At 58.2% G+C, this 21199-nt stretch overlaps 1 protein-coding gene across 2 annotated transcripts in view; it reads right to left on the reverse strand.

Moving 5' to 3' along the window:
- Positions 1–21199, reverse strand: part of DIS3L2 (DIS3 like 3'-5' exoribonuclease 2) — a 366764-nt gene that overhangs the window by 5398 nt on the left and 340167 nt on the right. For both annotated transcript variants that reach the window (XM_059167711.1, XM_059167710.1), the window contains exons 15-18: positions 4267–4450; positions 3571–3657; positions 603–750; positions 84–214 (exon numbers count right to left, since the gene is read on the reverse strand). In XM_059167711.1, the coding sequence (XP_059023694.1) occupies positions 84–214; positions 603–750; positions 3571–3657; positions 4267–4450 (550 nt within the window). The remainder of the gene's footprint in view (positions 1–83; positions 215–602; positions 751–3570; positions 3658–4266; positions 4451–21199) is intronic.

The following is a 21199-nucleotide window of genomic DNA, read 5'->3' on the forward strand; positions in this document are numbered from 1 at the left end:
GCTCCTTAAGAGCTCCTTGTGCACTGGTGCCCAGGAGGGGGTGGTGGGGTTGGGGTTGGGGGGCACTGGGCTGGCGGCCTCACCTTAACCAGGACGGCAAAGAAGAGGCCGGTGCTGAGCTCCTGGACGCGCTTGGAGGACATGCGGCGGTCATTGCAGTGGTCGGCCTGCTTCTGCAGGGCCTCGGGCTCAAGGTCGGGCAGCTCCCCGCAGCCTGGGAAGAGGGCGGTTGTGGGGCTTCTGGCAGGGTGCTGTGCATGCGCTGGCCACAGCTGGGTGAGGGGTGGCACACTGCTCCCTGCCCAGGCGAGGTGGCACTGGCCTTCCCTGCCGCCTGGCTCTGGGGGATGGGAAGGTGGGCGGCCACGGTGAGGGCCCCTGGCTTTGCACAGGACTTGTAATGAGCTCTACTGCAGCTGACCCCCGGTAAGCTTTCATGGGGGTGGGGGGTTTCTGGGCCCAGGCTCTCCCACTGCCCAGCTGACCAACCCCTGGGGCTTCCACGGGATACAGTGTGGCTTCTGGCTGCCAGGAGTCCACTCGGAGCCGCGGCAGCCCGCCAGCAGGCACAGGCTGTGTGACTCCCCAGCCATGCCTCTCACCGAGTGCGGCGGCCAGGAGGCGGTGCACCAGGACGTCGGCGAAGCGGCGGATGGGGGAGGTAAAGTGGGTGTAGAGTGGCACGTTGAGGGCATAGTGCCGGAATTGCGTCTGGTCCTGCAGCATCCCGGAGCAGAAGTACAGGGCCATCTGTGGGGCGGGAGAAGGGGTCTGAGAGCCGGGCTGGCCCCAGGGATTTTGGGAGCACACGGAGCCGCCAGGCTGCCAGCAGCTGATCTCGGGCCATTCCCTGTATGGGGACCCACAGGGCGCCCATGCCCACCACCACCCCCGACTGAAGACAAACGCGGGTCTTGCCCTGGGTTGTGCAGACCCCTGGGTTGTACAGACCCGTGGCAGCGGCACGGAGAACAGGCCAGAGAGCACTACAAGGGGCCCACCCCACCTCTGTGGGCACAGGAAGTGCGGGGGAAACCTTGAGATGCCAGATGGCCTCCTCCCTCAGAGCCCCAGGCCCAGTGGGGGGTGTGGGGTGGTGGGGGCTGGGGGGAGCAGACCCTGAGCTGAAATCTGAGGGCAGCTGGGGCAGAGCTCAGCCTCCCCCTCAGCCTGCTGCTGTTGGTTCAGGGAGTGGTTTCTGGTCAGCTCCACGGGAAGGGGAGGAGGGAAGGAGGCCTGGGGCTGGCCAGACAAGGGGCTGCAGACACGCTGTGGAGGCACAAGAGGAAGCCAGGACAGCCACAGGGCTCTGCGAGGCTGTGGAGGCTGCCACCGCCACCGGACCAGAACAGCATGTAGGACAGAAGGCCTGGGATGCCTGGTATGGGCCTACAGGGAAGTGGGCAGTGGGCACCCAGCTCCTCCGGTCCAGGCCTAGTCTTTGGTGGTGACTGACCTCACGCCCTCCAGCCCCTATCCCTGATCTGTGGAAGGCCACGCTGGGACCCTGACACCTCTGGGCCCCCTACAGGCAGCCACATGTCCACCAAGGGAGAGAGAGGCTTGCCAGCTGCCAGCCTCAGCCCTTGTCCCTGACAAGCCATCCGGGCACCAAGACTCGGAGGTCTGAGTTCAAGAGGCCTTTCTGCAGGGGGCAGTGAGGACGAGGGTACACGAAGAGAGGCCAAGTTTCTCTAGGGGCCCAGCAAATGGTTCCAGGCCATGGTGGTTCTGCTGTGTGGGTGGCCTGACCACAGTGCCTGCAGCCACTTGCCCTGTGGTCCTGGAGGTCTTGGGGCTGCGACCCCAGGATGCCGCGAGGAGCAAGTGGACAGATTCCTCACTGAGGCCCAAGTCACACCCTTGTCTGTTCCCTCGCTCCCTTGCTGCCTGTGTGCTTGGCCAAACGGATAGCCGGCTCCGCTTACTTTGTGTGTGTCGGGCCTGGAATCCAGGGCACAGCTGGTGATGACCTGCTCAGCTCCCCGAGTCTGCCTCCCTGCCAGCTCCTGCTGGGGCCGGGGTCATGTCCGGGGCAAGTCACTGGGGGAGGTAGGAGCAGCCGCCACACCAAGCCACATCTAGGCGTTGTTCTCAGTGGTGGTGGTGGCCCAGTTCCCCACGTGAGCTGGGCTGAGCAGCACAGAGGCCCTGGTCCCCTTTCTGGCTGGGAAGGTGTCTCTGGGCGGGATGGGATAGGTGGGGACTGTGGCTTTCCTGGGACAGAAAAGTCCCAGGTGTCCTGTTTCAGCGGCTTCCTTAGGAAACTGCTGCTGCCACTGCCCCGTCCCTGTCCCAGTTCTTAGGGACACCACAGGCACTCCAGGACCCTTTGCCATCAGCTCCCCATATTAAGGCCAGCCTTGAAGGTCACTCACTGGCAGGAAAGGCCAGAAGTCCACTCTTTTTCAGGCTCTGGGTGACTCAGGAGAGGAGGGCTCCTTTCCACAGAGCTCCAGAGCTAGTTTGACTTTGGAGGTGGACAGTTCCAGACACTTCCAGAGGCTGGAGGCAGGGAATAGGAGCCCGACTGGCCCTGCCTGGCACAGTCAACAGGCAGTTCCTGGGACCCTGGGGTAACCACATCTCAGAGCAACTAGAGTGCAGAGTGACATCGAGTCCCCTCGCCACAGGCACACCTGCCCCTCTGTGTGGCGTGCTTTAAAGGTGCTTGGTTGGGGGAGACGCTTGTGAGCGGGGACAGGGTAAAGGCAGCCAGACCCAAAAGGGCCCCAGTGGCTCATTCCTGGCAGGAAATAGATTGGCTGTGGCCAGCTGAGGTGACCTGGCTCTTGTGGACTGATTGAATCCGCAGAGTGACTGAGCCCCTGAAAAATAGTCTGTCATTGCCCCCTGGCCAGGATGGAGCCCAGAGCTGGCCCCATTAGTATGCGCAGCTCCGGCTGGCCTCACAGGGGGGGTGGGGGGGGGCTTCTCCCCAAGATGCTTGGGTCTGCAGGAGCTGAAGCTCAGACTCAGGGGGCTGAGACAGGCTGCTGGAGCAAGTTCATTGTCTAGGCCCAGCCTGCCAGCCTGTCACACTGCCTGCGACACAGGCCCATCGCCTAACTTCCCTCCTACCAGCGAGGAAGAGGGAGATTCCTCTGCCCAGGGTCCACAGGGTGGGCGCTTGGTGGGGGTTGATGACTTTCCCTCCAGGCAGGCTGCGATGGGAGACAATCTCTCCCCTCCAGGGTGCCCATCCAGCTCAGTTGCTAACTGGCCCTGTTCCTTCCCTGAGCTGGTCTGGTCTGTAGGGACTGGACACTAAAGGCTTGGTGTATGCCCTGTGATGACTCCCTGCCTTCAGTTAGGGAATGGAGCCCCTGACCCTGCGCAGGGGACAGCGGGCCTCAAACTGGGCCCTTGAAGGGCCCCACAGAAACTGTCCTTGAACAGGTAAGGCAGGCAAGTCTGTGTAGGAGGCTGATAATCAGAGCTCAGGGCTCACCTATCCTAGGTAACGCCTGGGGCTACTCTCCCCACCCCTCCCCTGAGGTTGTCTGGCATGTGGAGGTCCTGGAGGCCCCTGGGAGAAGGGGCAGGTTTGGGGGGCAGGTCCTTCCTTACCTGCATGGGCCGGGAACACATGTTGGTGAGTACCTCCTTCCGGGCCAGGGAGTACTTGTCATCTCCAAATGTTGTGGTCAGACTTTTCTAGAAGCAAACCGTGTGATAGGCAGTCAAACTGGGCCAGGCTCTGGGGACCCTGTCACCCTCTGACCACCTGAGACCCAGCTCTGGGGGTGGAGGGGTAAGCTGAGGGCTTGATCCCGCTCAGAGGGCCATGGTGGGGTGTGGAGGCCAGCAGCCTCCACCGTGCATCCCACGCTGGGCCGTGGCTCCGATGTCAGCTCTTCCATGTCTTGTTGGCTACATGGAGAGACTGGTTTCCGCTGTCTGACCTAAGTTACTTCTCTGCCCACCCCAGACTTAAAAACCCAGAGCGGAACAGCCACCCTTCTGTGGGATCAAAGGTCAGGCCTGAGCCCCATAAGGCTTAGTTCCAGAAAGGGAGCACTTCACAGCACTTACTATAAAAAACATTCTTGGGCTTCCAATCCTCCCAGCCCCCTATGGAAAGTTTCTGGGCCCAAGCCCAGCCCTGCCCAGCCCAGCCCCGGCTGCAGGATCCCTGCTCATGACGGAGTGTTGAGGGCTTCCCTCAGCCTGGTCCTGGTGGGGAGTGTGGCCCATGGCCAGGGCATCTGTGACTTGGAGGCCTCTCCCCAGGGCCTTACCCTCCCTCGCACTCCCGGCACTCACATTGAGGGCCCCTGCAGAGCTGAAGTCCATGGGCAGCCCCAACTGCTCGCAGAATTCCACAAGGTCATTGAGCATCTTGGTCTGGGGCGGAGGGTGCCGGCGCAGGAGGGCACGCTCAGGGAAGGTGCGGTGCGTCTTGTGGGCCACGGCCATGTTGGCCAGGAGCATAAACTCCTCCACGAGTCTGCGGGGGGTGGGGAGGTGAGGAGCAGGTGTCAGGGGCTGCCGCTACCCATTCTTTCCCAAACTAGCTGCAGACTGGCTCTCTTGTGTCAGAGACGCCCTCCTGCTACCCAGTCTCGTACCCCTGCTCGTGCCCCTCTTGGCGCTAATCATCAGTAGCGCTCTTCCCTTCTGACATTTGAGCTTGCGCACCACCTCCCCCATGAGTCTGGGTGGGATGGCATCTATCTTCTTTCCTGCTGTGGCCCTGTGCCTGGTACCCCAGTGCCCTGCCTGACAAAGAGAAGGTGCTGGATAAAGCTGTCTGCTGAACAACTCGCCTCCCAGGACACTCAGGGGCGCCCCAGGGGTGAGAAAACAAGATGCCCAGGCCCAGCATCAGCACGCTTCCTGGGGGTGCAAAGAAGGTGGTCAGCAGACCCAGGGCTCCCTTCTCTCCCTGGGGGGAGGAGGGTTTCTGAGGATGAACAGGAGGGTCACAGACAGCAAGAGGAATCTGGCATCCTGGGGTGAGATCAATGTGCTGTCGAGGTGTTCAAATCCCAGAGAGTTAACCACTTAGGTTTGAACACTTGCTGCTATCCTTGAGCGTAATTAGAATCAAGAAGCAGGGACAGATACACCCGGTGAAGAGACAAAGGCACACCCAGGACCCAGGGAGGAGGGCAGGGACCGACGGGTGTGTGTGTGTGTGTGTGTGCCAAGATAGAGGAGTCAGGAAAAGGGGGAAACTGGATCGCATAGCCCTGAGGTCAGCACCCCCACCCCTCAAACCTGGGGCAGGCGGCCACGTGCTGCTTCCCCGACCCAGGGCTCTGGTGGGAGAGTGAGCAGAGCACTCACAGCAGGAGAGCAGAAGCGGCTGGAAAGGGGCTGTATGGGGCCAGCCTTGCCCAGTTCAGGGACCACTCTCCCCAGCCTTTATTCTGGACCCCAAGCAGCACATCAAGCCCGTGCTTCTCTCACGGAGCCAGAAGAGGTCAGGGAGTGAGCTTCCGTGGCCCTGGCGACAAGTAGCTGGGGGATGAACTGCCTTTTTCTGGAGGTGTGCGTGTAGCTTTAGGGTTAGCCTTGCAACCTCACTGAGCTCTTGGAGAGAAATGCAGCCTGTGACGGGGGAAGGGGAGGGGAGAGGGAGCTGACAGAGTCCCTTTCCCACAGTAGAAGTGAGGATCTGGTCTGCCAAGCTGTCCCGAGAACACATCTGTCTTTCCCTGAAGCCCTCTCTATGAGGGACAAGGGCTGTGAGAATGGCCCTCTGGTGGTAGCATGGAGGGCCCGGGGCCAGGTCAGGGCCTTGGGAGAAGGCCAGCTCGAGCCTGGACTCTAGCCCCTCATCTGTGGGGCTGACTTCGGACTGGATAGAGTTTGGGCGGAGGATGGCAAGGGTCAGACCGTGGATGGGGAGTTTCTTTATCCCCTACTGCGTGCTCATAGTCACTGCAGTGACCATTCTGCCTCCCTGCCCCGCAGTCTGTCCTTGAGCACAGCCCTTCCTGCTGAGAAACCCGGGGTTCAGGCACCGGAACCGGCCACTGTTTCCTAAGTGGAGTGAATCCTGGCTCCGTGTTCTTGCTGTAGGAACAGGCATGACTCTGAGACCTCTCCTGACCCTCCTTTCTCTCAAACGTATAGTCGGAGGGCAACCCCAGCCCACAGGGTGGTCCTGGAGACCAGTACGAACATCACAGGTTATAAGGGCCTCCTGTCGTTGGCCTCACGACATAGGATATACTTTCTCTCTCTGCACTGTCACGCCAAATGGCCAGCCGTGGTGGCGGGAGTAGGGGGACTCCCCAAGATGCCCTATGAGTTTCATTCCTGCCACTGATCCCCCTTTCCTGCCTTTCCCTTGCCTTCCTGAAGGCCCAGGCTGAAGGCTCGCCCATCTCCCCCCTGGAGCCCTACTGCCAACTCGCCCCCAGGCAACAAGAGCCAGGCTGTTTCGCGGTCACCTGTGTCTCAGACTACCGCTGCTGGACTCTTCATATTTTGGTCTTGTCAACCCAACAGGATTCTCAGCTCCTACTCAATAAATGCCTGGTTTGGTTTAATGTCTGTTCTTGGTCATCATCAGAATGCTTCAGATGCGTACCTTCGTTCATGTCTGTCCACTCAATGAACGTTACTGTGTGCCAGGCGGTTCGAGACCTGCCTCCCCCTGCAGTCCGAGAATGCTTGTGGGCAGGGTGTCTATGGCCTGTTCCTTGGGGCCCCGAAGTCTCCAGCCCAGGTGCAAGCTTGGACCAGGAGGGAACACCTAGATAACCTTGTGTTTTGCCAGTGTTGCCAGCAGGGGGCAGCATGGCCCCATAGCAGGGCTGCCGTCAGACTGCAGGTGAGGCAGTGCTGGGCCTGCCAGAGCAGTAGGCTGGGCTGTGGCATTCCAGCCTGTCCCTGCACGCAACTCCCACCCCTGGGGTCAAAGGAACTGAATGGTGGGGTGCCCCCCACCCCAGGGTGGAGCTGCGCTCCTGCTCCCAGTTCCTTCAGGCGCTCTGCTGCCTCATCTCAGGTTCTCAAGTAAAGTCGAGAACAGGAAGGAAGGGATGGGGAAGGTGGGGCTGATACCCAGAGCCCTAGGCAGTGTCAACAGACTCCAGTCAGGCTGCTTCTCCATTACTTATCCTCCCTGGGCCTCCAGTACATTCCCACAAGCACCTGAAGTCGGTGGGAGAAAAGCCAGCATGCTCTGGTTAACCTTCAGAAGAAAGTCTGTTGAAGCTTGAGATGCAGAGGCTGACCTTGGGCAGGTCCCTTGGTGCCTCCTGGGGGCTCCATTTCTCCCTGAGTGTCTCAGTCCCTCCCTCAGGACAGCGGGGCAGGAGGTGAGAACTCTCTCCTGTGGAACTCTCTCCAAGACAGTTTGCAGATATCAAGCATTCATCCCAGAAAAGCATCAATGTCACTGAACTGGGAGGTGGCGTAGCAATAAGGCTGACTCTCTGGGTGTTGCCACAGCTCATTAGTGTTCTAGGATAGCTGCGGGGACCATTTCTCCACAACCTGTCCTTAAAATCCTTCTTCTGCCAGCAGGGGGGAGAGGAGTGGGTAGAGAGAACACGCAAACTGTGAGTGGGAGGAAACGGGGCTTGGAGCACCGTGGCAGTTCGGTCCTGGGGCGGGGGTGCTGGGAGGGGCGGAGCGCGGTTGGAGCAGGGTCCCCAGTCAAGTGAACAGGAAGGCCAAGGAAATGCCAAGCGGCTAGCCCCCAGATTCCCTTGAGTTCAGGATTCACTGTCAAAAGCAGGGCCAGGTACCGCAGAGGGAGAACTGGGCGGGGCGGCATGGGGGGTGAGACAGGAGGGCGTCTGAGGCTGGCAAAGGCCCCCTTCACCAGGCTCAACAGGTTTCCCCCCAGGGGTCAGTTCCATGGATGGGCCAGAAGGGGGCCCCCCAGCCTCTTTCTTCTGCAGGACCTGGGACGTGGCAAGATTAGAAGAGGAGCCTGAACAGCTGACTTGTCAGCAAACACCCCTTCACCCCAATTTCCTTCCCCTGTTGGGGGCCTGCGCTGACTGTAGAGGCCCCGAGCCAAGCGGCTGGGTCGTTAGGATGCGCCCCTGACAGCAAACGTCACGCATCAGAGGCCGGGTGGTGGGGATGGAGGGCCCCGCTCCTGGATCTGGGTACCTGACCTGGCCAGAGCCCATCTCCTCCACCCGCCATGGCACAGGCACGAGATCACAGTGCCCCACTCGCTGAGGGAGGGCGAGGAGGCTGGAAGTCAGTGACTGCCTGACAACTGCTCTACACGGGGGCTCAGGAATGGCCACCAGCCAGGATCCCCTTCCAGAACAGCAAGCCAAGCCCTTGGAGGTGGGGCCTCAGTCCCAGTCCTGGCATCTGCCCAGCATCCGGAGCCCAGAGTCACCGGGGGCCCACAACTCTGGAGGTCTTGGGGGTGTGTGTGGGGTGCCTGTGACAGCCAGCTGGGGGCCATGCCAGGATGTGAGCCTATCAGCACTCATTCCCGGCATCCCACCTGCTTGGGCTCTGGGCTCGCAGGTGCTGGTGGGGAGGAGCTGGGTGGGGGGCGGGGGAGAGCAGGGCTGGTGAGAGGCTTCTCATCCCAGGGAGGAGCAGAGCAAGTCCGGAGCTGTAGGAGTCCCTTACCCGCTTGGGCAGATGGCAGGTAAAGGCCACAGACAACCTCCTCATAAGCTCACACCTCCTCACACAGCAAAGACGACTTTGGTCCAGAATGGTGTTTCCCCAAGTGTGTTAACGTTACTTAGAGTAAAAAGTATAAATATCTATGAAATGCTAGGGGACGATTCCAGTTGAGGTTTTTATTCCAGGAGGCTAATGCACCTCAGGATGACAGAAGCTCCAGGCTGTGGCCCTTACTGTTCAGTGACCCCTGGACTTGGGTCCCAGCGGGAAGGGTGAGGTCTGGGAGAAGGCGCTCTGCCTGGTGGGGGTCAGGCAATGGGCTGGGACAGCTGTCCTTTTCGAGGAAGGCTGCCCATTCTCGACTGTCGTTGTTGGAGGAACTGGACAGAATGTTCCTCCACTGGTCTGGGAGGCTGCAGCTCTGTTTTGTTAATGAGGGGCCTGGGGGGGGTGGTGTCTGCAGCCAACAAGCCCCTTGGGTGGGACAGGGGGAGGGTGGTGTCCCAGGCTGAGGCTCCTGCTCATCACCTCTCCTGCTGTTTTGCACTACGCATCCCGCTTCCCTCCTTAGTCCAATGTGCAAGGGTCAGGCCATGTGGAGGGGAGAGGCTAGTTGTCAGTCGCAGGCCTGGAGTTCCCGCTCTGTGCCTCATTAGCTGTGGGACTGCAGACACAATTTTAAATCTCTCTGAATCTCAACCGATTTATCTGAAAAATAGAGGTACGATATACAATCTCCTGGCCTCCCTGAAAAACACTGTTATTGTGTGTACCACGAATGTGCCTGGCTGGGTGCCCCAACCCCAGGATGTGGACAGAACACACAGCGAGGTTCCTGGAGGCCCCCGCTGCCCTCCAGCCCCGATGCCACCACCACGGTCAGGCCTCGAGCTCTGACCAACTGGCCTCCCCACTCCTAGTCTCACCCTGCTGTTTACTTCTTTACACCCAAAGCGGGCATTCTTTCTTGAAGCAAACCTGCTCATGTCCCTCTCCTGCCTGAAGCCCTTCAGCGACTGACTACCACCATCCTTGGGATAGCCCATCTCCTTGGAAGAATGAGGTTTACTAGGCATTTTGTCATGTGCCCAGATCGCCTCTCCCTTCTCCCCAACCTCCACTCCTCATCATCCAGCCATGCTGGCTTCAGGCAGCTCTCTCTTGCTCTGTCTCATTGCACTGCGGCTCTCTTCGCTGGTGCGCTGGGCCCTCTCTCCTCTCCTCCCCTCCCCTCCCCTTCCCTCTTCTCTCCTCCCCTCTCCTCTCTTCTTCCTCAGGGAGGCAGCATGAGGCACGAACCCGAACCCTCGGTGCTCCCTGGGCATCCCCTTCTAGCATTTCACTCCCACTGCTGTGACTGCCTCTGATCATCGCCGCACCCTCGTCCCCATCCCAGTGCTGTCTACCCTGGTCCCAGCACGAGGTTGGGTGGTTGCCCGAAGCTGGCATAGAGCGTATGTTCTATAAATCTGTACAGATTCCCAGGATGGGGACATTTGGGAGTTGGGAGGGCTGGGTCCCTGCCACCGGGCCCTGTTCTGCTTGGCCGCACAGCCCTCACGTGTATATGCCTGACCCCTAACACTTGCCACCAGGAGTTCTTGACAATTTTGAGCTCTGCCTGAGAAAAGAGCTTGACTGCATCCATTCCCAAACGCGGTGCCTGAGAAGCATCAGCCCTTCCGGCTTCCCCACCCCTGGTCTCAGGGGTCTCCATGGCGCACTCTACTCACAAGACCGCAGCGTGGTTATTTACTGACCCCCCACCCCAGAGGGGTAAGACTCCCCAGATAGAGCCATTCGCTGGTTTCTTTGCTCTCTTACTAATCTTTTTGGAGCTGCTACGGCCGAATTCTGCCTGTGCACGGTGAGGGAGGGAGGGACGTTCACAAAGCACCTGGTGACAGACCGCATGAGGGGAGCAGTCTGGACTGGAACCCCTGAAAGTCTCCCGCAGCCCTGGGAGGGCTTTCTATCCCTTTCTGGGCGAGGGAAGCTTACAGGGCAAAAAGGAAAGAGGTTTGGCTCTGAATCCCACAGCTGACTGGCAAACAGGCCTGGTGCACTCGAGGCCAGATCAGTTCCAAGAAGTGGCAAGGAGAAGGGAACTACTTTATGTCAAAGGGATGAACGAGTAAAGATGTGGAGGGAAAACAAATCAAGAAAAGCAGGAACCAAGGGCAGAGGGAGGAGGGCTGTGCTGTGGGGGATGGCAGGCGGGGCTGGGGTACCAGCCTCCAGCACCCGCACTTCTCTGGGGAGCATGCCCAGGGATGGGCATGCAGAACACAGTGAAGGGGCGCAGGGCCGAGGTAGGGCACAGTTAGGATGAAAGCTGGAGGGACCGATGGCTTGTGAGCAGCAGCCAGAGGCAGCAGGAAAGGGAAGGTCATGCCAGAGCCTGAGATACAAGTGAGGCGAGGCTCTGGGACTGGGTGAGACTGTCCACGGGCCCAGGAAGGCAAGAGGGAAGAAGCACGGTAGCTGGTGGGGGGAGGGGGAGAGAGGGATGAGGGGAGGAATGAGGTCCAGGAGTGGTTGCCTGGGGCAGGACCGCTGTGGAGAACACGGGGAAGCTGCAGGGGGCCCTACATTCGGCAAGCAGACGCATGGCGCCATGGCTGTGGAGCTGGGGAGCTTGATTTGGGAAACTAAAGATTGAGGAGGGAGGCCGTCAAATGCCGGTGACTCTCAATTCGGCCCTTAGTGGAAGAGGTGAGAGTTCCTCAGAAGGGAGGGTGAGGAGGTAACGCTTTCTGATGGCTGTTTTTAAGTCTCCAAAAGATGACCCTGCACGTGTTTTCAGCAGCGAAGGAGCTACCGGTGAGGGAGGACCTGAGGGGTGACGATGTGGCCAGCCTGCATTCGAGGAGGGAATAAGTCTGATGTCCCCTCTGAGCTGTCAGCTCCCATGAGGGGATGCCGGGCCACATGGTTTGAGGGGAAAGGAGGCAGCTTGTCCTAGCCGCCGTCTGTCTGCTCAAGGAGGGGCCCGGGAAGGCCCTCTCACAGTGTCCCTGCAGGAAGGGACAGGCCCCTTCCTCCCAGCTGCTTGGAGCTCCTGGAGCCCGAAGAGGAAGGGCCTTGTCCAGGGCCACAGCCAGGCAGGGGAGGAGGGGGGCGGGATCCCACGTTCCCCAGCCCCTTTTCCCAGGTTGTCCAGAGGGCTCAGGGAGGACAGCAGCAGCAGGCCCCTGTGTGAAGAGCAGCTGGGTAGCTGCTGGGTAGCCTCGGAGCACTGGCACGAGGGCACCGTCCCGAAACTGTCTTTTCAAGTCTACTGGGCGAAGGAGTTCAACAAATACGGTGGCTACCTCCACAAGGCCCAGGGACAGGGCAGCCTGGGGGCTGGCAGAGTCCAGACCCAAGGTCAGCGCTGGGCTGACCACAGCTCCGCTGGCTGCCCTCCCTCCCTCAGAGGTCGGTGGATCTAGAAGAGCGGCAGCTGACAGCAGGGTCTCTCTTGAGCCCAGAATCCGTGTAGACGGGCAGGCTGAGCTCCTGACCCTGACGGCCCAGGGCCCTTGCCCTTGGACTCTCGGCTCCTCTGCACTTACCCTCTCAGCCCTGCCCAACCAGAGCCACAGGGCTGCCAAGGATGTTCCATTTCCAGATTCATTTTACAGCTAAACCAGATGAGAAACTCACCCCACCCCTTCCATACCCAGAACACTCCGAAAGTGGCTTTGGAAAGGACAGGGGAGCTGGGCCGCCAGGGCACAGTGGCATGGCTGTGACCCAAACCTGAAAATGCATCAGTTTTCAAAGACCAAGAGCAAGTGAGAGACCAGCAGAGCCTCTTCTGCCCTTGGCCACCGGGGTACTTGTCACAACTCTGGGAATCTCATGCAGATGGAATTAGGTCACTCACAGAGGCAGTTCGATTAGCACTTGCTGAAAACTGCCAAATTGGAAATTTGGTAAGAACTGCTCCCAGCCAGCCAGTTTCAAATCACTCCTTCTGAGGACCCGATTCTCCCCACTTGGGCACATTCTCCCCACTGCAGGCCTGGGAGCCCTGGGGTTCAGCTGTCGGAAGGTGGCAGCCAGCAGGGCGGTACGCCTGAGCGTGGCCCCTTCTCCGAGGTCGGGAAGCCCAGGGGGTTAGGGGTGTGTGGGGGGAGGCGGCCACCCTCATAGAGGACCTGCAGCTCTCCCAGCAGCCCCAGATGGAGGGCAGTGTGGTGGAAAACTGTACAGGCACTGGGAGTCAGGGCGGGAGGGGAAGGACGGCTGGACGGGCGCTGAGGGGAAGCTGCCGGAGATGGGAAGCTTGAAGAGATCTTTGTTGCGGTTCTCTCCTAGGCCAGGCCGGGGTGGGGCTGGTGGCCTGGGAGCTGGAAAGTGGAGACCTAGAGAGAGAGCCACAGGCTGAGCCGGCCAGGCTGGGTGGGGGGCAGCCGGAGGACTGACCGGTGCCCACCCACAGCCAGCCGGACACCCCAAGTGGAAGGTGCTGCGGCCATGGGGCCGACCACACGTCACGGCCCGGGCCTCTTGCTGACCCCTCTCCTCCTGGGCTTGCTACAACCTGCTGAGTGTTTTGGACATTCCCACGAAACCACAGGGAAATGAATGGGGCCTAGTTCACAGGCATGGAAAAGCCCAGAGGAGAAGGCCTCTGGAGCCAGACATAACAGGCCCTGCGGGTGAGGCCGGAGCCAGGTTTCCTCTTCTGTGAGGCTGAATCCACTCCAGGGCCTTTCTATAGGTTCAGCGGGTGGGGTCCAGCTGCAGGGAGGCACGGTTCGGCCGCTTGTTTTTCTAGCTCGAAAGGAAGTCTCCAGAGGCTAGGCTTCCGGAGCATGGGCCCTCGGGCCCTGCCAAAGGGAGGCCCAGTGGCTGCGGTAGGGAGGGGATGGGGTTTGCTGGGGAGTTGGGTTGACAGGCAGAAAGCCCTTTGTCAGCGTAAAGCTAGCTGAGAAGCCGAGCTCCCTTCCCAAGGTTCAGAACTCTGCTCGAGGAGGCATAAGGCTGGTGCTCATGGCAGAAAACTCCCCCCTAAGCAGAACCAGGTGGCTATGTGTGCTTGTGGCCTCATGGAGCTGGGTAATTAGGGCTCGCTGGCTATGCTGGGGCGTTGACACACACACCTTTCTCTGCTCCTAGCTGCCTTCCAAAGCGGATGAAAACCGCTGACCACAGCAGGTATGGTCGGGATACACAGAGGCCCGGCCACCTTCGGGGGCCCCCACACTGCCCCCTGACAGCTTTGCTGCCCTCTTCAGACTCCCAGGCCTTAGAGTCCCTTTCATGCCCCAGCCCAACCATGGGGCCTCACTCTGTAACCTTGGACAAGGGACAGAGCTTGGATAAGCCCAGTGGGGGCCAACTCGGTCATCACTGACATTGGGAGAGATCAATTTTGATCTTAAAGTTAGGTTTTGGGCACAAAGCTATTTGGAAGAGAGGAGTAGTCCAGAATGCAATTCCAGGTGTCACCCTCCCGTACCCCACCTCCACCAGACAACTAGGTAAGAGAGGATGAGATACAAGTTCTAGGACCTCAAGTTACTTGGCTTTTCCAAGTTACAACAGGCTTTCCTCACCTCCCCCAAGACACGCTTGGTTTCACTGTTTCTGGGGAGCAGCTCACTTTAAGCAGGGCCATCAGCCCAGCTACACAGCCACTGAAGGCTGGAAGGAAGTAAGACCACCTGCTGGTCTCGGGCTGGGCTTTCCATGCACCAGAGTGTGGCAGGGTTGTGATCTGGAGACTGGTCTTTTTGACTCCAAAGTCTGTCCTCAGGCAAAGGAGGAAAGGGTTTCCTGGAATGAGCAAAATGCGAATCTGGATCTTTAGGTAAGTGCTGGTTCCTCGGCCATGAAGAAGGACTCTGGGTTCCTATGCCCCCATGCAACCTGGGGGGCTACCTGGGTGGGCTGCCCAGGGATGCAAGGCTAGTAGAGGCACGGCCCTTGGGGGGAACCGTGCGTGAGCTGGCCTCCACCCAGATGCGGCAATCGGCCCCCATCTTGAGCCCTGGTCTGGCTGACCTCCTGTGCATGCCTGGTTCAAGGCCATGGGGAAGAGAGGGTCAGGTGGGAGGCACTGGCATGCGGACGTGGTCAGGGCTCTCTGGGCCATGAAAGTGTGTTGGGACACTGTGGGGCACACCAGGAGAGGGTCTCAATGGTCTCAGTCTCTGAAGAGGCACCCAAACATGCTATTTATGACTTTGTGAAAAAGGCCCAGGTGGGTGCCATTGGCTTCCTCAAAGACAATACATCTTGTAAAATCCTTTGGAGCCAAGAGTCTAGACCTGAGCATCATCCTGGAGCCCAAGTCTTGAGCCTTTAATGCTTGAGGCTGCTGGGGATGGCGCAGGGCAGCTGCTCTGAGGGTGCTCTGCCCAGTCTAGCCCAGAAAGGGGGCAAGGACTGATAAGGCCTCTTGGCTCTGAGCTGGCCCAAATCCAACGAGCTCACACGGCAGCCTTCTGTGGGCTTCTGCGCGTTCTACCCCCAATGCCTCCCAAGCCACTCAGGCCTGTCCCATGCCAACCTCTCTCCGGCTGGCTCGCTCAGCTGTTTACCATGCTCCAAAGAGATGTTTTGTCTGTAATTTTGCTTTGTCTATGCAAGACCAATACCCCCATTTCCCTGGCACTTTATGCTGTTTTCACAAGTCTTAGACCCCTCATCGTTCATGGGGCAAAGGGAGGCTCAGAGGCAGAGTGGTTCCTCCAAGCTCACAGACCAGGGACACAGAGGCCCCGTCCACTGCTTTTTCTTCAGGTTATCCTGAACTGCCTGCCCAAAGTTCCCTGAGGACTGGGCAGCAGGCTTTCCTGAGTGGTGCCTGACCAAGGGCTCAATACAGAGCCTGCCCCAAGGTGGTCTGCCACATCACTGAAGTCCTTCCTCCTAATAGTCAAGGGTACCTCCTCCCTTCAGCAAGGGTTGCAGCACCCACAGAGCCCAGGTTACTCCTCTCAGCCTGGTGCTCCACAAGCCCAGGGGGATGGAAATGTTCCCTGGGGCTGTTCTCTGCCCCTTGGTCTGGAGCTGACTACACCAGGTAGGTACACGCATGAGGCCACCTGCCCACCTGGCTGGGCTGGGACATTTCTGCATTCTTGGGAGTCTTATTTGCAGCCCTGGGTTGGCCTCTGCCTCTTTACTGCTCAGGGGGACAAAAAGATCAGGAGTTGGAATTATCTGTACCTCACCACTTCCCCAAGGAAATGCTTTCTCTCATCTATGCTGGGGCTCAGCCCCCACCTTGCATCTCAGTGTTGCCAATGAATGAGCACAGGTGCTGAGCACGCTGGTTCTCACTGCCCTAGTCCCCAGAGCCATCCCCTCTCCTAGCCTGTTCCAGTCACTAGCTAAAGGCTCGAAGGTTCTATTTCCTCGGCGACCTCTTTTTCTTGCTAGCTACTGCTACTGCTCCAGCTGTGGCCATGGGCTGGCCCACCAGTTCAGAAGGGAGGGCGGGGCTTTCTGCAGAGCCACAGCCATCCTGACCCCCAGATGCCTCGGTCTGAATGCCTGCCCTGGGAGCCGCTGCTCGGTAAGCCTCCAACGAGCCTTTCTAGCCTGTCTCGAGAGTGTAGTTCCACACTGAACTCTGACTTGGGCAAAGAATTCAGGCCTTTTTTAATGCTTACTCTGGAGAGTTCCACCCTGTCAGAAAAATCTCAACAGTCTGTGTCAGTCCCTTGGTTACCCCAGCTGTGGCCAGGGCCCTTGGAGGGGCTTGAGCCCTGACACAGATATGGCTTCTTGCATCACAGGCGGCCGCTCCCTTGGCTTCAGCTTAGCTCTCACACCAAGTAATGAGGACATGGGCATCTCTGCTCCCAGGATGCTCTTTGGGCTTCCTCTTGGGCGCTGGGCCCCCAGACTCTGCAGGACTGCTCCTGGGCTCCCGCGGGGCGCCCTCTGCTGGCCACGCCCGGGTGCGCCTCCTGCACTCAGGCTGAGTTTTCAAGGCTCAGTCCAGGCTCAGAGCTCATCACGGATGGTGAGGGTCTCCACTGAGGTTGGTTTTCCTGCCTGGGGACCAGCCCCCCCCCCCCAATCTCTGTATCCCATGGCCAAGGGCAAGCATAGGTCACAGCCAAGGGCATGTGTAGATGGTAATAAAATGCTTGGGGGAACAAACGAGGCCCTTCAGAGACATGGTTTGCTCAATGCTCCAGAGAAAATGCTGAGGGGAAAATGAGGCCTGTCTTTGGAGGTGGGAGTGGAGATCATGCTGCAGTCACAGCTCCTGTGGCGTCCCTTGAGCTTCTCCCCGCAGGAAGGCAGCATGTGGACTTGGCAGACAGAACCGAAGATGGCTTCCGCCAGCCAAGTGGGACATGTGAGTCTGCTTTAATGAGATTCCGACTCGCCTGCAGGTGGTTGCTGCTTAGACTTGCCACGGGGTGAGGGTGTAGCCGGGGCTCATTTGTTGGGCCACCTGACAAGCGAATATTCTTGTCCAAGGGCAGCCCGCCTCACTCTATCTAAGTATGAAACCCAGCAGATTACGAAAAAGAAAGGAAAAACCTCTCCTCTGGGCTGTTTCCAGTGAACTAACACTTGTCTTATCACCCACTGGGATGTGGTATGTTGAGTCTGGCAGAGGTCTTCATTAGCTAAGTGACTTGTAAAATATTGACCTACCGTTTTATGAACTAGGCTCAGAGTGGTTTAAATGGATATGTTCCTGTCCAGAGCCTCTGGGCTTCCCCAACACGGTAAAGTGTCTGCCAGGGCAACCTCTAGGACACACTGAGGCCCCTGTTCTCCCTCTGAACAGTGGGTGGGGGCCAGCAAGGGGATTTCTGGTTTTCATCTCCATCTCTACCCTCTGTCTCTGGGCCAACGAAAGCTCTCAGATATAGGCTGTGGGAAGCCTTCAGCCCTTTCCGGGTATTACCCTCAGCTTGACCTTAGACCTGAGGCCAGAACAATCTAGATGAGGCCCTTTATCCCAGTGAGCCGGGTCAGTGGTAAGTCAGACAGTGAGGCCAGCAGATGTCAAAGCCTGACTGGATCCAACGGTTTCACTTTCCCGAGCTGCTACTCCAAGTTCGTCTTGGGGAGCCCTGTTTATCCAGGACTTCTAGAGGCTCTGGGAAGGCTGGGCACCCGGGATGCTGACCAGATTTCTGTGTCAGCATGGCCTTCTGGGAGCTTCCTCATGGGTAGCTGAGGTAGCTGAGGTAACTGAGGTTAGGCCTGGGCAGCCATTCATGACTGGGAAGACCAATCCACAGCACCCAGCACTCTCTGGCCTCTGCTGGACTGTCCCCATCTGGCAGGAGGCCCTGCCCGATGCCCTCCAGGGTCCATGTAGTTCCCCGGCTGCAGCTGTCCTCCCCTGCCCAGGCCTCTCATCTCTCCGTGCAGCCACTGCAGGGGAGAGGGATGGTACTCCCTGGCTAATGGAGTCATGCCAGTCCACTCATGGGCAAATCTCTGTGAGGCTCAAGCCTGGGTCCTCATATGTCACAGTTGCATATTGGTAGGCTTACTGCTCAATTACCGCTCACAGAAAATTCTGGGTGCTAGGTTGCACCCGGACATCCTCGCAGGCAGTGTGCAGACCAGGGGCGTTCCACTGCCAACCTCACACAGAGAGTGGGTACTGCTCCCCGCTCTGTGGCCGTCCGCCCAGGAATGGTGACCCTCACCCCGCTGGGGAAGCAGCAGGAGGAAGGCCACCCTGTGCTAGATCTGGAGGTACAGGGAGAGCCATTCAGGCTGGGCCCGGGGGGACACAACCACTCTCCTTCTAGCCATCATTCTCTCACCCTTACAGAGGCTGACAAGACAGAACACAGACCCTGATGAGCTCCTCTGCTAGCTCCTGCCCCCTCCCTCAGCCCCCTGCCACAGAGCAACTGCCTCCCCCTGGGTGGGTCTGGGGCTCACCAGACCCTACATTCCACAGGGTCTCCCACACTGACACCCCAACACTGCAGGCACCGAGCAGCACAGGCTTTCCCATGTGGGATGGGCACTTCACGGGGAGCCCGCTCTCCGCACACCTTGTGCACCTCTCAAGCCTTTGTCACAGCTTGAGAATGTGGGTTTAGATGCCCGTCTTACCCACGGGCTGTGAGCTTCAGGGCGGAGGGGCCTCCTCCTTGCCTGTGCTCGGCTGGTATGGTAGCTGGTGCTAGCACGGGTCCAGTGAAGTCTGAGGGACGAGCAAAGGAAAGGTGTCCAGGTCTGGGCTGAAACACCTGATGACTGCTTCTCAAGGCCACGAAGCACGTGGGCAGACCTCAGGGCCCCTGCTCACACGCTAGGGAATCTTCCTGAGGTCACTTTCTAGGTTTGGCAGTGGGAAGTGACCCATCTGGTATGTAACACAGTTCTGAGTATCAGGGTTTCCTGATGATTCCTGTGGTTCCCCTGCTCTAGCCCATCTTTCCCAGGGTTCTGACCAGTGCTGGCCTCCAGCCTCCACCGAGGCTGGGTGTGGATGGGAAGGAGGTGCGAGGAGGACAGGGGCTCTCCCTGGTGGACAGGCGGCTTCACTTTCTTACCGAGCACGGCGGCAGTGGGTCCTCAGAGGTCTGAGGAAGGAGGTTGGACCCTCACTCCCACCCTCTACCCACGAGACTTTTCCATCCCCTTGCGAGGAGTTCATGGGTCAGGAAGCTAAAGGTAGGACCCTGCCTCGAGGGGCCCACAATCAAGTAAACTGGTTCTGAGGAGACAAATGGGTCCATAAACATGAGAGTCAAGTCTGATGATACTAGGAGCTTGAAAACACGCTAGGAAGAAGGCCCAAATGAGAAAAAAATTCCTTCAGCTCCAGGAACGGAACACTGAGGAATCTGCTGGTTTCTTAGAATGTTTATGACTCAGAAGCTGGTGGCCGGCTAAATGGTCTTTCATCTGTGCTAAAGAAGAATGGGAAGCCACAGATTTCGATGAAACTGGGGGTGGTCAGCAGTAAGGAAGAGCCTCCCAACATGACAAATGTCCTGAATGATTCAGTTCATGGGATTTTAAAGGCACAACCTTATTGTGCTTATCTGGAAGGCAATCACACACAATCTAGAATATTCGAAGCACAGGGCAGAACCAGGAAATAAACAACAAACAAAGCACAGCAGTAGGACAAGGTGACTCACGGGGAGCCCCCCCCCCCCCCCATCTGGGGCTTTTCCTCCTGCACTACGATTCTAACCAGCTGACTCAGCTCCCTGACTCCACACCCTGATGGGGCCTCGTGCTTCTGGAGATGTGGCAAGCCATGATGACTGTTAATGGGGGACACACAGGCAGAGGGGGCAGGGGCTCAGCAGGTCACGTGACAACCTGCGGCACCACAGTGCATTCAGTGTGGAGGGAGAGGGCATGGCACAGCATGCCAGCCCACGAGGAAAACGTTTCTATATCACAACACAAACACTGTGAACAATCCCAAATTATTAGAAAGGGCTGCATTTATGTCTGGTTAACACTATTCAAGCAAACAGTAGGTACAGAAAGGTAAAACAAAACTTTTGGTGCTTGGAAGAACGAATTTTTTTCCAGGTGAAAAAATAATGTTCTAGAGAATATATCTGAAGGTCCCAGATTGCTCAGACATTACCGTATTTATCTAAAGATCACAGCTGCCCCCCACCCCCCACCGCTGAGCTGTATGGCACGCCCTTGACTCAATGGCCAGGAGCTGGGTGCTTGTTCTGAGTCACTCTGTGAGATCTTTCCTCACCTGAGTGCCCGCCATTGAAGCAGTGTGCTCAGAGGACAGAGTAAACTGTGTTCCATTCCTCTTCAATAAATGAGACCGCCTCTGAGTGATTTATGTCAATTGATGGCCTTTGTCATTGAGCACAGCAATTCCTTCAGGCTCTGGAGGCTTCCTGCTCAACCACCAAGAAAAAGCCACAAGGCCCCAGAGAGCTGGGGAGTGGCCGTGAAGACTGATCGGGAACACTTCCCCACAGAGAGCACAGCCAAACGCTTAGAAAGAGCCAAGCACGTTCTGGTTATCCGCCAGGCAGCTTGACAGCCACGGGCACCTTTCTTTAGGCTTGGAGCCAAAACACAATCCTGTGGCTTTTTTCTCATAGGGGCTAACCTCTCGAGAGTGTCTCAGCCCTCTGCGGCGTGGGCCTGGGTTCTGGACTTCCAGTACCCAAGAAAGGGTATTTACATACCCACCACTTGCTACTCTAAGTATCCGAACAGGCACTAAGGTCTGGCAGGGCGCACAGGCATGGAGGGAGCCGGAAGTCCCACTCCACATGCCAGGAGCTGAGTGGGCCTATTCATCCAACAGGGGACGGCCTGAATATCACCAGCATCTTCTAGAATGCCCTAAAGTCTTGGAAAGGGACAGGTCTCCTTGGGTTTAAAACTGCCCAGCTGAGCTATCTACTCATTACAGGCAGCCAAAGAGCAGTCTTCCTTCCCGGGATGCAAAGAAAGATGCACGTATTGCACCAGAAAATTCAGAAATAGGTACGGATATGGCAGGTGGAGATAGAAAACAAATATACTAATTCTCTCTTCCCCATCAAAGAAATGTCACCACATGCTAAGAAGCATTTGGAAGAAAAACAACTGAAAGGCTTGCTCCAAGTCACGCTGGATAGTGGTGGCCCCACAGGGCTCCCCAGAATGTGGAGACTGTGGTCTGTTGCAGAAATCGCATAAAGGGAAAGGCAAAATT

This window comes from Mustela lutreola, chromosome 3 (assembly GCF_030435805.1).
Source record: "Mustela lutreola isolate mMusLut2 chromosome 3, mMusLut2.pri, whole genome shotgun sequence".
Taxonomy (NCBI): Eukaryota; Metazoa; Chordata; class Mammalia; order Carnivora; family Mustelidae; genus Mustela; species Mustela lutreola.